At 56.9% G+C, this 13126-nt stretch overlaps 1 protein-coding gene across 1 annotated transcript in view; it reads right to left on the reverse strand.

Moving 5' to 3' along the window:
• Positions 1-13126, reverse strand: part of LOC102381513 (zinc finger protein 271-like) — a 105408-nt gene that overhangs the window by 82160 nt on the left and 10122 nt on the right. The window contains 1 exon segment of the mRNA XM_025192720.1: positions 10961-11851. Coding sequence (XP_025048505.1) covers positions 10961-11851 — 891 coding nt within the window.

The raw sequence follows: 13126 nt of genomic DNA on the forward strand, positions 1-13126 counted from the left end.
AGTCCAGAAAGACTCCAACCACGGCAACCCCTGCATCCAATGCTTTTGTGACCTGATTGTAAAAGGCAATCAGGTTGGTCTGAAGTTGGTCAGGTAGTCCCTGCTACAGGTGGCCACCGGCTGAGCCCTCTGTCCCCGCTCCCACAGTGGGAGCAGGCAAGCCACTTGCTGCAGGCATCCTGCCTTCCCCATCCCCTACCCAGGCCGCACCAGGGCTGGCTCCTGCCATCAGCTGCCACGGCAGCTCTGGAACAGCTTCCCCGCAACTTCTCTTTACAAACCACGCGCTTTGCTCCTGTGCCACTGAGCCCGTGGCACCAGGGTAAGGGGGATGAGAAGCTCCTGCCCCGCTCAGAGGTGAAGCTGGTGATGCCCCCTTCCCCGCTCCCCGCAGCGCCCCTCTCTGAAGCGGTGGCCCAAGCCAGGGCCCCCGCCAGGTGTGGCCTGTGCCCCAAGCATGCCCCTGGGCAGAATCACCTGGGCGCACCGTGACAAGCTGCTTGAATGAACGAGGGGTTCCCCACCCACTACACCCTGCTGCCGTTCACTGCCATGGTGCCTGGTGCACAGCTGAGAACCTGGTGTGGGGCCCTGAGTTCTGGCGGTGCCCCAGGCAAGCCCATGCTTCCCTCCATTGTGCACTGCCGTCTGGAGAGGTATCTGCTTACTCCAGGAGTGTCTAACTCCCCAAGCCGAGGAGATCGAGGAGATCGTCACTGCCATCGAGGAATTTCTCTGCATGTGACAGGCCCCTGGCTGCCTAGCTGGGAGGCTGCTGGCCGCTCAGTAGTCCTTAACTGCCTCCCACCTCCCTGTGTGTTGGGGGGCAAACTCCAGTGGGTTGTGGGGCGCTTGGCCAGCCTGGGCAGGGAGATGGGAGGGGAGCGGACAGCAGGGAAGGAGAGGGCCCTCCATTCCCCCATGTGGGGCCCTGGGTCCAGGTATGCAGCCTTGGGATGCGTGGGTGAGCTGGCACAAGAATGGGTGGTACCCCGCGTGTCCCCCCCCACACACACACTGGCCTCCTCCCTTTGTGTGGCTTACCAGATGGGTATGGCAAGCACTTCTGGTGAGCAGACTTGCTCCCTGTCTGTGGTGAGGTGGTCCTGTGGCATCCTGGGGCATAGAGTCATGGCAGCTGGCCGCCCCGGCAGTGGCTGCCTCTGGGCAGGAACTGGAGCTGCTCGCTGCTGAGGCCATGCCTGGCCTGTCCTCCTTGCTTGGGGTGCGCTGCCAGAGTTGGCAGGACAGGTGGTAGCTAAGGTGACCCTAATTGGGCAGGACAGTCCTGGAATGGGAACCACAAGTCCCAGTCCCAGGCTGCATGACTCCAGGACAACATTTGTCCCAGATTCATAGCATCCTGCTGAGGTAGCAGCGGGTTTCCCCTTGCAGACTGGTAGTGGTGCTGTCAGTGGTGTGGGCACCCACACACATACACATGCCTGGGAAATAAAGCGGGCAGGGTGGAGAGTAGCTCCCTGTAGATAAGTTTATGAGAGGGAGGGAGGGAGTGGAAAGGGTGCAGATCAAGGCCCCCATGGTGAGGGAGGGAGAGGGGCAGGGGCTGGGGCTGCTGCCCAGCCAGGATAGTACATGGGGCAAGGATGTGGAGCAGGACGGAGCCAGGGAAGCTCATCCAGGGGGCTCATGACATGGGGGGGAGGCTTGCTGCCACTTCACCCCCACCCCCAAGCAGTGTGGGGGGCACATGCCCCTCCAAATTTGTGTGAGGAGTGAAGGTGGAGGTGGATGTGGGCTGCCCACTGCGGGCTTGGGGCTCCCTGCTTGCTGCCTTTTCCTCAGGAGTCCTGTGCTGCCATGTCAAGGCGAACCCTGCCTGCCCTGCTGCAGAGCGGGGAGCCCCGAGCTGCCAACGGGCAGCCTGCATCCACCCCTGCCCCACTTGGCTTGGCTGCAGCTGTGGCACCGACAGAAGCCAGGGGGCAGGAGGGCAGGTGAGCATGTCCCACCTTTCAGTTCACAGCCCAGGGGAGGAGGTGGAGATTTGCTGCAGGGATCCCATGCTCAGTCCTAGGCCCCATTACAAGAGGGAGCAGGGGGCCTTGGCAGAGCTGTGAGAGGCTGAAAAGCAAAACCTTGAGGACTGGGATCAGGGCAAAGCAGAGGCTTGCAAACATCCTGCGGTGTGAGCCCCTGCAGGAGAGCGGTTATGTGGGGGGAGGAAAGGTGGGCTTCCTGGTGTAAGCCAGGCCTAGCAGGTCCTGCACTGGCTTGTAAGGGACTGGCCGGGGGGGCAGGGGGTACATTTCTTCCCACACTGAGCTTACGGGTGAGGCCACTGCCCAAGTGGAGCCACTGGTGGGTGATGAGTAGGGACTCTGGTTTTTACTTGTTAAAAAAAAACCCAAATTCTTTGATAAAAATCCCTAAATCCTCTAATAACCCCAACATTCATGTTTTCCTACAGTTAAAATGAAATGCCACTGTATATATAGGTGTCATTTGAACACAATGTGTTATTGTTATATATACAATTTTAAAGCAGTTTGGAAGCCTACCACTGCCTCAATCATTACTATAAAATACACTCTAAATACCTATATTTTGGTGTTTGATTGTGGTGTTTTTATCATGGAAAATCAGAGCTCCCCCCGCCCCCTTTGCTCAGAGGGACATGGGTCCAGCTACAACTATCTCCCCTGCACTTTGTGGCCCTGAGCAGCCCTGACATACCAGTGCCCTGCCCCTGCCTATGCTCTTGCCCCTCACTCTGAAGCCACAGCCCCCCCAGCCCTGCTGGTGCTCCTCATTCCTCCCCTGAAGTCCCCTGCCCCCGCCCAGCCTCAACCACAAATATCCCAGCATGATTTAAAAAGCAAAGCCAATGCCCTGCAGAAAAGATATTTGTTTCTTCTGAACCATGCACTCTTTAAACCTGCAAGCAAACTTCACACACTGTCTGTCCTGCCTGAACCCCGCCCTCCCAACATTTGGTAGCCTGAAACGTGACCTAATTTCTCTTTCTGCTATTAAATTGGTGCTTAGGGTGGAGGGAGGGGTAGGGGGAGCATGGGTGACTGGTACCTCCTGAATCTGGGGCGGGCACCCGCAGAAGCCACTGGCACTGGGGATGGGACTGGCGAGCACCCGCAGAAGCTGGCGGCAGCAGAGACAGTGGGGACAGGGCTGGAGGTGGTGGGGATGGGGCTGGCAAGCACCTGCGGAAGCTGCCAGTGGTGGTGGGGATGGGGCTGGTGAGCACCCAGAGAAGCTGGCAAGGGGGCAGCAGTGGCAGTGGGGACGGGGTTGGCAGAGGTGGGAATGGGGCTGCTGAGCACCCACAGAAGCTGCCAGCGGTGGTGGGGGACAGCCCTGTCAGGGGGGCACATGCGCCCCCATGCCCCCCCTACCAGTTGCCTACATCTGGGAATTGTGGGCAGCAAAGCCTGACCGAAAGAGTTTCTGCTGGGGCTGGGCTGAAGTCAGACATCTGAGCTGCTCTGACTGCTCTCAGCAGAAACGTGGGGGTGTCCCTGTGCTCAGCAGTGCCCCGGCCTGTCCCAGGCAGTCCCACAAGCTCTTACAATCAGAGTCATGGACAAGGAGGGCTAGAGGGTCACCTAGTCCAACCCCCTCCTCCGAACAGGACCATCCCCAACTACAGCCACTGGTGCTGGACTGCCCCTGCAAATTTGAACCAGGATCTCAATAGGCATCAATGCCTGCCCCGAAAGCAACACCTCTATGCCTAGGTTGGTTTGCACTCCCCATACTGGTAACTGGGGGAGCACAAAAGATGCATTGGAGGTGTTGAGAGGGACAACCCCCCACCCTGGAGTGCAGAGAACTGACAATGGGGCCAAGAGGCATATCCTCCCCCTCCACCCTTGCTACACAGGAGACTTGGGAGCTTGCTAGTGACTTGGGTTTGGTTTGGATGCTCAGAAGCCTCAGGAATCCCACTCCTGGTCTGCCCTTCCTGGCAAATAAGCGGGAAAGGCCTGGTGGGCAGCCTCAGGGATGTGACCAGCCCCAGACTGCACAGGGCTGGGGAGGAGAGAAGCAGGAGCAGCAGCTCTGCCCTGGCGACACTCCCATACCCAACTGGTCCCTTGCTCACCTTCCTGCTCTCCCTCTGCTTTGGAGGCCTGCCCTGCCCCTTCTGCACTCAGCACAGCTCAGGAGTCAAGGATCCCTTCTCCCTCACTCTTCCTGGAAATGTCCTCTGCTGCTCCAGGTGGGCAGGACCTTCCCCAGGAGGCTTCTGCCCAGCTCTGCTCTGGCTCGCTGCACCTCTTATTATGGAAAAGGGCAGAACTATCCCCCCTTCCCCGCCCCTAGGAAAGGGTCTTATCCAGGGCACAGGCCCAAGGAGCTTTCACCTGCCAATGAGTCCCAAGCGTCCTCTGGCTCAGGGCGCACTGGTGACGAGAGGAGGAAGCATCGCAGTCCCACAGCTCTGGCCATGAAGTTGGAGTTGACCCCGGGGACTGTCATTCCCCAGTGGGGATCTCTGCTCCATGCCAGATCCTTCGTGGACATCACTCCCTGAGGGAGACACACGGTGGGCAATGGGCCTGAGCCAGGACTCCCTGTTTAAGGAGAGGCAGAGGGGCAACACGAGGGCAGCCTGCTTCGGGCCACGAGAAGGGCTTCCAGGGAGGCACCAGGAGAGCAAGAAAAGCCAGTCTGCGGGAGCGCCGATCCCCATCACACTGCTCTGGCAAAAGAGATGTTTGCACTGATGAACACTACCTCTCATTACCGGAAAGGCAGAAGTACCCCTCCTTCCCCGCCCCTAAGGAAAGGGTCTTATCCAGGCCACAGGCCCAAGGAGCTTTCACCTGCCAACAAATCCCAAGCGTCCTCTGGCTCAGGGTGCTCTGCAGCAGGACAGAGGCACATAAACCAGCCAAAACTGACTGGGAAACCAATCCCCCCAACACCTGCACTGGCCCACACTTGGTCTGCCACTAGGCATAACAGAGGGGTGATGCAAACCTCTCATGGCCCCTTGGCCTCCTGGTAGCGCAAGTCCCTGAAGCCCTGGTGTCATGTCACTGGGGAGCGGAGGCTGTCCCCTGGCCCAGCCATGGCAGGGAGGTGCTCGCTGGGGCCAGCACTAGGGCTGGAAAGGAGCACCCAGAGCTGGTGCCAGCCCAGGTCTGCATTCATCGTCTCGGCCAGAGACCTCACCCCACGCAGCGCGCTCTCACTGCGGATCACAACCCGCCTTCCCAGCCCCGCGGCCTGCCCTGCCCTGCCCTGCCCTGCCCTGACACAGCCTGTGGCGAGGGGGCTGGCTCCCCAACATCCCCATGGGCATCCACACTGCCGTGAGGAGGGTCCCTGGGTCCCCCAGTGCATAGGCCCCCTCGGGCTTCTCCACCTCCTCCCCCGCAGCCTGCTCACACTCCCCAGCTTTATGTGCAGCCCCCAGGCCATTGCCATGTCCTAATGGGACCCTGCTTTGGTTCAGCCCCATATGGCCGCTCCAGCCCATCTCCTCCACAGCCCCCAGAGCTCCCATCCCCCACCTGTACATAAATCACTGCCCTCAGGCCCCCTGCCCGGCCCTACAGCCCCTCCGCCACACTGCCCCACATATGGCTGCAGCTCAATCCCAACTCCCCTCTGACCCACCAGCTGCTCCCCTGCACTGGCTGGCAGCTGCTTTTCCCGGACTCAGCCCCAGAACGACTGGGGGCCGCACTGCGGGTCACAAAACCAAGCCGACAGCAGCAGCTGCCGGTCCTGGTGTGCAAACCCTGCAGTCTGGTACAGCTTTGCCCTGCCCCTGCCAGCTGACAAACCCCTGGACCAGCTGCCCGCCTCACCCACAGGCAGACCCCTACCCATGCCCATGCCCACTCACTCCTCACAGCTCCCTCCTGGCTCCTAACCTGCCTTCATCCTACAGCAAGACCCCCCAGGTGATGCCGGACGTCCTCACTCTCACCTGCATCTGCCTCCAGCCCCAGACTGCACCCCAGCCTGGCAGGTAGCAGCTCCTGAGTCTGGCCTTCCCCTGACCCTCCCCTCCAGCCTGGCTGCAGCCCAGGCCCTGCTTGGCAGGCGGTCAGCCTGGAGCCCTGCTCCACAGCCTCCAGCTCCTTTGGCTTGCTTGGGCCCCAGCCCTACAGCTTCTGCCCCCCACTGCCTATAGCCCTGTTTTCTTTTTTATTTGCCCCATGGGCGCAATAGATGTGCCCATAGGGGCCTCCCTTAATAAGGGCGGCTTATACTTCTTGGTGGGCATTGGTCCATGACCCCCTGCTTGCAGTTCCAGCAGCTACACAAAAAATAGACCCGACTGCAGCCCCCCAGGACAGGAGCCCTCGGCCCAGCCCATGGGGGAGCTGGGTCACAGGGAGACTTGCAGGGGAGGCTCCAGGGCAGGGGGAGGGACAGCAACAAAGCAGAGCTCAGAAATGCCTACAGCAGAGTACAGCTGGACCCAGCAGTGTCTGCCCCAGCCCAGGCGCTGTGGGGGCAGCCTCAGGAGTAGGCAGGGGGTTGGCAGGAGTTTGCGTGGGGATGAGTGACAGGACAGGGACATTCACCCCAGCCACAGGCCCCTGGGACCAGGCCGTACTGGGGCAAAACCCTTCCCAGAGCTGATGCTGCTTAGAGGGCCTCCTCCACACCTGCAGCTGACCCGTGCTCGTGCCCGTGTAGATGGCATGGTACAGCTCTTGCTCCTGGGCCAAAAGAAACATGTTTCTGTACCAATACATACAAGTACTAGAAACATGGCACATTAACAAATGTGCAGTAGCACATGTGTAGACACTGATGTAGGGTGCAAACTGCCCCCAGGGCAGCAGCACCAGAAGAGGTCCAGCTTCCTTCCTGGTGCAGAGCCACGTGGGTGGCAGAGACAGCTCACTGGCTGTCCAAGCTGGCCTCCAGACCCATGGCCTATGCCAGCTTTTGTCTGCCCCCTGGACAGTGCCCCACCAGTCTGGGCACGTGCCAGATGCCACAGCACCACAGACCCTAGCTCTTCCCCCAGAGCCCATTCCAGGAGCTGCCTGCCCCATGGGCTCCATGCCCATCCCTGCAGGCACGTGCCAGGTGCTGCAGCCCTGCAGATCCAGGCTCTGCCTGCCAGGACGCCGCATGGGCACAGTCTGCCTCCTGGATGCCGTGCCTCACCCTGGAGGGCATGTGCCAGGTGATGCCAGCACCTAGAGCCCCAGCCTGACTCCTCCAAGGCCCCTGGCAGCAGCTGCCATGTGCCTCCCTGATAACGAAGACAGTGGCCTGTGGGCCAAAGTGGATGGAGCACGAGACCATGCACCTTCTTGCAATCTAGGGTGATGTGGAGGTCCAGCAGCAGTTTGGCTGGGCCACCTGGCCCAATGTTCACATATATACGGCTGTGGTGGAGGGCATGTTGGAGTGCAGCCACCAGTGCTGTGTGAAGGTCCAAGGCCACGTGAGCCCAGTAGGTCCGAGTCAGGGACCACAATCATTGGTTGAGGGTTACCCACAGGTCCGTGCCCTTTCAGTGGAAGCTGGACCAGACCCCGAGCCCAACACAGCCCCCCACATCTGTTCCAGCATGGGTGGGCTGCCAGAGCCTGCACCATGGGCCAGTGCCCGTGAGGCCTCCTAGGAGAGGGCTCCTTGAGTCTCCAGGGGCAGGCTCCAGGGCGCTCCCCAGCTGCAGCCACACCTGGCAGCCCAGGCCACCACCACCTGCCCTGCCAACTTTGGCAGTTCACCCTAAGCAAGGACAGACCATGGACGGCCCCAGCAATGAGCAGTGCCTGCTTCTCCCCCAAGAGGCCCTTCACACTGGCAAAGGCAGGAGCAAGGAAACCCAGAGGACAGAGGGGTCAGGAAGGGGTCTGTGAGGGACAGCGCAGAGCAGATAAGCAGCAGGGACAGACCAGCAAGAAGAGAAAAGTTCCATCGATGTGGTGAAGACTTCTGCACCCACGGGACCAGGGGCTGGGGTTTGTGGATCATGCGCCTCCTGCTTGCTGCCGGGACTGGGGGCTGACCTGGGTTCTTGCCTCAATGGGAAACCCCAGGGCCTGCTGAGAAGGAGAAAGGTCTCCTTCCCTGGGGTTAGCAGGGATGGGGGCAGCATCTCCCTGCCATGAGCTGGTGCACTGAAGGTTGCGGGAGTCTTTGCAGCAGGACATGTCCCCAAGACAACCATGGAACCAAACAGGTTTGGAATTAGCAAGAAGGCTTCTGTACAGGCAGTCCTTGACTTAAAAGGTTTTGAGTTACATTTTGCACTTACAACTTTTCTAAATTGACACCATTTCAACTTTCTGACGTCAGTTTCAACTTTACAACGCTTGATCTGACACCAAGCCATGGCAGCGAACAACTTTGCTGCGTCACCCATCTCCCTGGAGAACATCTGTCCAAACCTCCTTGGACACTTTAAGAAAGCAGACAAGACACCAGACAAACCTGCAGTCAAGACTCCAGCCAAGAGCCCTTCAAAAAGTCCAGCAAAGTCACCTCAAAGAAGTCCTTCCAAATCAATATGATTGCTATTTACAATACAAATAGATGAATGTAGCTATATTACTCATTTATAATTGATCCAGTACAAAATTCTGGGGTATTTGGGGGGAAAATAGGGTATTGGGCTTTGGTTCAGGAACCAATCCCTCATTTATAATACTGCTTCTTATGAGAAAACTGGTTCCAAGTTGCAACATTTCGACTTACGATGCATTTTTCGGGAACCAATTGTGTTGTAAGTCGGAGGACTGCCTGTATTCAAAATGGGAGATTACAAAAGGCTGCATTTCACCCAGCACACACTGGCAACATGTAGGGGGTGCACACGCAGCCCTTGAGATTGGTCGTGCACCCCCTGGAAACACCAGGCACGAAACCAGAAGTGCCAGCAGAAGTGCACTTCCGGTTTCACTACTGGTGATTTGGGGTTTGGCAATTGGCTGCTGGGGAACACCCACGCCCACCCCCAGTGGCCTATGCCAGAAGATACTTTTCCCACCCTTCCACAGGAGCAGCACCTGCCACAGGCTGTACCTCCTTCACCCCTGCTACCCCATCTCACCCAGAAAAGGGACTTCTGCCCCCTGGCCAGATGTTCCTTCAAAAGGGCAGGGTCCCACCTGCGCAGCAGGACATGGGAGTAATGCCTCAGGTGTGACCAACTCCTGTTCCTGAGGGTTAGTAACCAGCCCCAGATTATGGTGAATGCTCTAGAAAGGGATGGGGTTGGGAAGTCAGAGAGATCTGCCTGGAAAGGGTCCTGGGCCCTGGTCTAGTCCCATTGCACAGCTTTGGAGATGACACAGAAACCAACCACAGTTCTGGAGCTTTAGTAACACAGACTGCATTATCAAGAATACACTGAAGTGAAGGAGGACAGAGGCAGCAGCACGTACCCAGTGGCAAAGAGATTTGGAATGAATGAGAAACAAAACCTGCCAAGCTGAGCTGGGGGAGGCAGAGGGGCAGTAGCAGGTCCTTGCAGACCCTGATGGGCATGTGCAGGTCTGGGAGAGGAGTTATGTGGTGGGGAGGAGAGATGAGGTCAGGGTGGAGGGCAGGGAATCCTTCCCCAGCCATAAATGTCCTCTTTTTTGCAACTCAAGAGCCTCACATACCAGAACCCTGGGACCAGGGGGGAGGACAAAGCTAGAAGGTGGTGAATGACAATCTCTAGGTATCATGTGGATCCAGCTGTCTTGGGAGGGCACCTTATTGTGCAGGTATGTCTTCTCCCCCTGGGAGCACTGACTGCTTGTAGGGAACGATGGGGAATGCACAGGCTCCAAGGCCGATACAAAGATCATCTCTTCACAGGTTCCCCCAGCATCTGGGCTAGTCTCTTTTTGAGGTGTTTCCTCTTAGCATCCTGCTCCCCCCTGCCCCCCCAATCAAACCATGGGAGCCAGTCCTTGGATCCTTTCAGTTCTGCTGTGCCCTACAAGGGCCAAAGGCTGGGTGAACTCTTCCTACAGTCCAACAGCATGAGGCTGCTTGCCTAAATGCAGTCACTGGTGGATGCTGAGTGATGGCTAGAAAATGGTATTTAGAGGTTTTGGGAAATGGCTTGCAGGTGAAGTAGATTTGCATTAGAACAATGGTCCAGGGCAATCGCAAGGGTTAACTGTTTTCTAAAAGTCTGTTTGTGACAGTTTCCTTCAAGGCCCACTGTGTCTGAAGCCAGCAGACACACAGGATGGGAAATTGAAGACATGTACCACACTGTTCCACAACATGAAATAAGGTGGCATTAGGTCACAGTGCCCAACTGCAGAGCCCTGGTAAATAACCAAATTAAGATGTGTGCTTGTGATGGGTTTGTTGAAACAAAGGAATATGCTGACAGGACAGAACGTGGACAGTATGACAACCACAGGGAAACCAATCAATGCTGCTCAGGAATGTAAAGTCATCAGGACACAAAAGGAGGGGTTTCAGAGCAGCAAATGGTGCCCAAGAGGGGAACCTGAGGCCACCAACCCATCTCACCCACCCCACTGGGGGAGGGTGGGCCTCAGCCCTCAACCTCCAGGCTGCTCCCATCTGACATTCAATAAAGAATCTCAGGGTGAAGCTCATGTACTGGCAAGATATACCTTCCCTCCATGATAGCCCTAGGACTGGTAGATATAGAATTGTTTGCCTTCCCTGCATGCTATTACTATGCATCAATAACATTTGCCTATTATTGAATGGAGAGGCTGTGGTTGTTCTAAGGGTCTGGGTCAGTCTGGAACAAAGTAACTGGGTCATAAATCCGGTGCCAACACAAAGCAGGTAGACATCCCCAAGCCCTCCCCCTTCACTGCCATCAAAATTGTGGATGCTCCCATCAGTGGATGCACCGGCGCTGGGCCCAGCTGGAGGACTGAGTGAAGCTCTTCCCAGATTCTGAACACTGATGTGGGTTCTTCCATTGGTGGATGAGCTGGTGGTAGGCCAGGCTGAAGGAGTGCCTGAATCTTTTCCCCACATGCAGGGCACTAGTGTGGCTTCTCCACTCTGTGGATGCGCTGGTGCTTTACCAGGTAGGAGGAGCAGGTGAAGCTCTTTCCACACACAGAGCACTGATGTGGCTTTGCCCCTGTGTGGATAAGCTTGTGCTGTGCCAGGTTGGAGGAGCGGTTGAAGCTCTTTCCACACTCAGAGCACTGATGCGGCTTCTCCCCTGTGTGGATGAGCTGGTGCTTGGCCAGTTGGGAGGAGCGGATGAAGCTCTTCCCACACTCAGAGCATTGATGAGGCCTCTCCCCTGTGTGGATGAGCTGGTGCTCGACCAAGCGAGAGCGACGGATGAAGCTCTTCCCACACACAGAGCAGTGATGTGGCTTCTGCCCTGTGTGCATGAGCTGGTGCTCAGCCAGGTGGGAGGAGCTGGTGAAGCTCTTCCCACACAAAGAACACTGATATGGCTTCTCCCCTGTGTGGATTAGCTGGTGCCGGGCCAGGTGGTAACGCCGGCTAAAGCTCTTCCCACAATAAGGGCATGGATGTGACTTCTCCCTTGTGTGGATTTGCTGGCTTTTGGCTAGAATGAAGAAGTGGTGGAAACTCTTACCATTCTCAGAGTACTGACATGGATTCTCCCTTGTGTGCACACACCGGTGCCTGGCCAGGTTGGAGGGCTGGCTGAAGCTCTTCCCACACTTGGTGCAGTGGTGTGACTGCTCCCCACTCTCCATATACATCTCACGACCAACTGGTGATGGTACCTGGTTCACAGCTACATTCTTCTGCTTTTGGGGCCTCCCCTGACTCCTGTGCCACAGGTCCCTCTCAGGTCTCAGGGAGTCCATCTCACCCAACCCCCCTAGGGAAGTCTGTGTTGGCTCCAGGTTTACAGGCCCTTCCTCAGGAGCCTGCTCCTCAGCTCTGCTCAGCAGCCAGGTACCTCCTGCATGGTGAAAAGAAACTCCAGATTAGTTCCTGCCCTTTTGGCAAGAGAAAAATACTGGTATTCCTTTTGCTCAGATGGGCCTACAAGCAGGACTGGACCTTAACACGTGTTTTCCTAAAGAACATAGGGTCTTCCTTCCAAAAACCTAAGTGCTGGGTGTGAGGGAGGGGCAGGTCCCTGTGCCAGGCTAATGCTCCCTGTTCAGTAGATTTCAGAGCCAGATTCCCAGGGTTTCTCTCCAAGCTGTCAGCCCCAACACCTTGGACACTGCTGGGAGAAGCACATGTGGGACATCTGTATTATGAGAGTACCTAAATGGCTATATGTCCACAGCCTGTTAGAGCAAGATTAGAGGCATCTGCTTAAAGGAAGTATGAAGCTCTCTAAGTGCTGCTTTCTCCCACAGTACTAGTTGGTCAAGGGGAAGATGATGCAGAGTACTACACCTGACTTGGGTTGACATGCTCTAGAAGCCAAACTGCATTGGTGAGACTGCTCTCTGGTGCTTGCCCTTGATCTCTGGCAGTCCTGAGAGCAGCATCTGGTTACAAGGGTGAACACCCTCATGGCAGACATGTGGGGCTTAGGAGCATGGATGTGTGGGGAGCACAGCCCTGAACAGGGACTGGGATATCCCACCTACCAGAGGAAGGGACAATCTTGGGGATAGCTCTATCAAGCCTTCAGTCAGCACAGATGTAGTTAGGGATCTTCTGGAAGGGCTAGACATTTTTAAAATCTGCAGGTCCAGATGCCCTCCACCCAAGGGTGTTGAGGGAGCTGGCAGGGGTCCTCGCGGAGCCTTTGGCCTGGCTGTATGAGCATTTGTGGTCATCTGGCCAGGTGCTGGGGGCTGGAAACTGGCTAATATGGTCCCAGTTTTTAAGGGGAGGAAGGAGGACCCAAGTAATTATAGGCCTGTAAGCCTCACCTCGGTGCTCAGGAAGCTCTTGGAGAGGATCATCAAGGAGCATATCTGTGGGGGGCCTGCAGGGGAGATCATGCTCAGGGGAAATCAGCATGGCTTCACCAAAGGCAGGTCCTGTCTGACCAACCTGATTGCCTTTTACGACCAAGTAACTAAATCCTTGGATGATGGTGTCGCTGTGGACATAGTCTTTCTAGACTTTAAGGCCTTTGACACTCAATAAATTAAGCGACTGTGGCATTGATGCCTGCACAGTTGGATGGGTAAAAAATTGGCTGATGGGGCGCACCCAGAGAGTAGTGGTGGATGGGTTGTACTCAACCTGGCGAGATGTGAGCAGTGGG

The sequence above is a fragment of the Alligator sinensis genome, unplaced genomic scaffold, assembly GCF_000455745.1.
Source record: "Alligator sinensis unplaced genomic scaffold, ASM45574v1 scaffold1411_1, whole genome shotgun sequence".
Taxonomy (NCBI): Eukaryota; Metazoa; Chordata; order Crocodylia; family Alligatoridae; genus Alligator; species Alligator sinensis.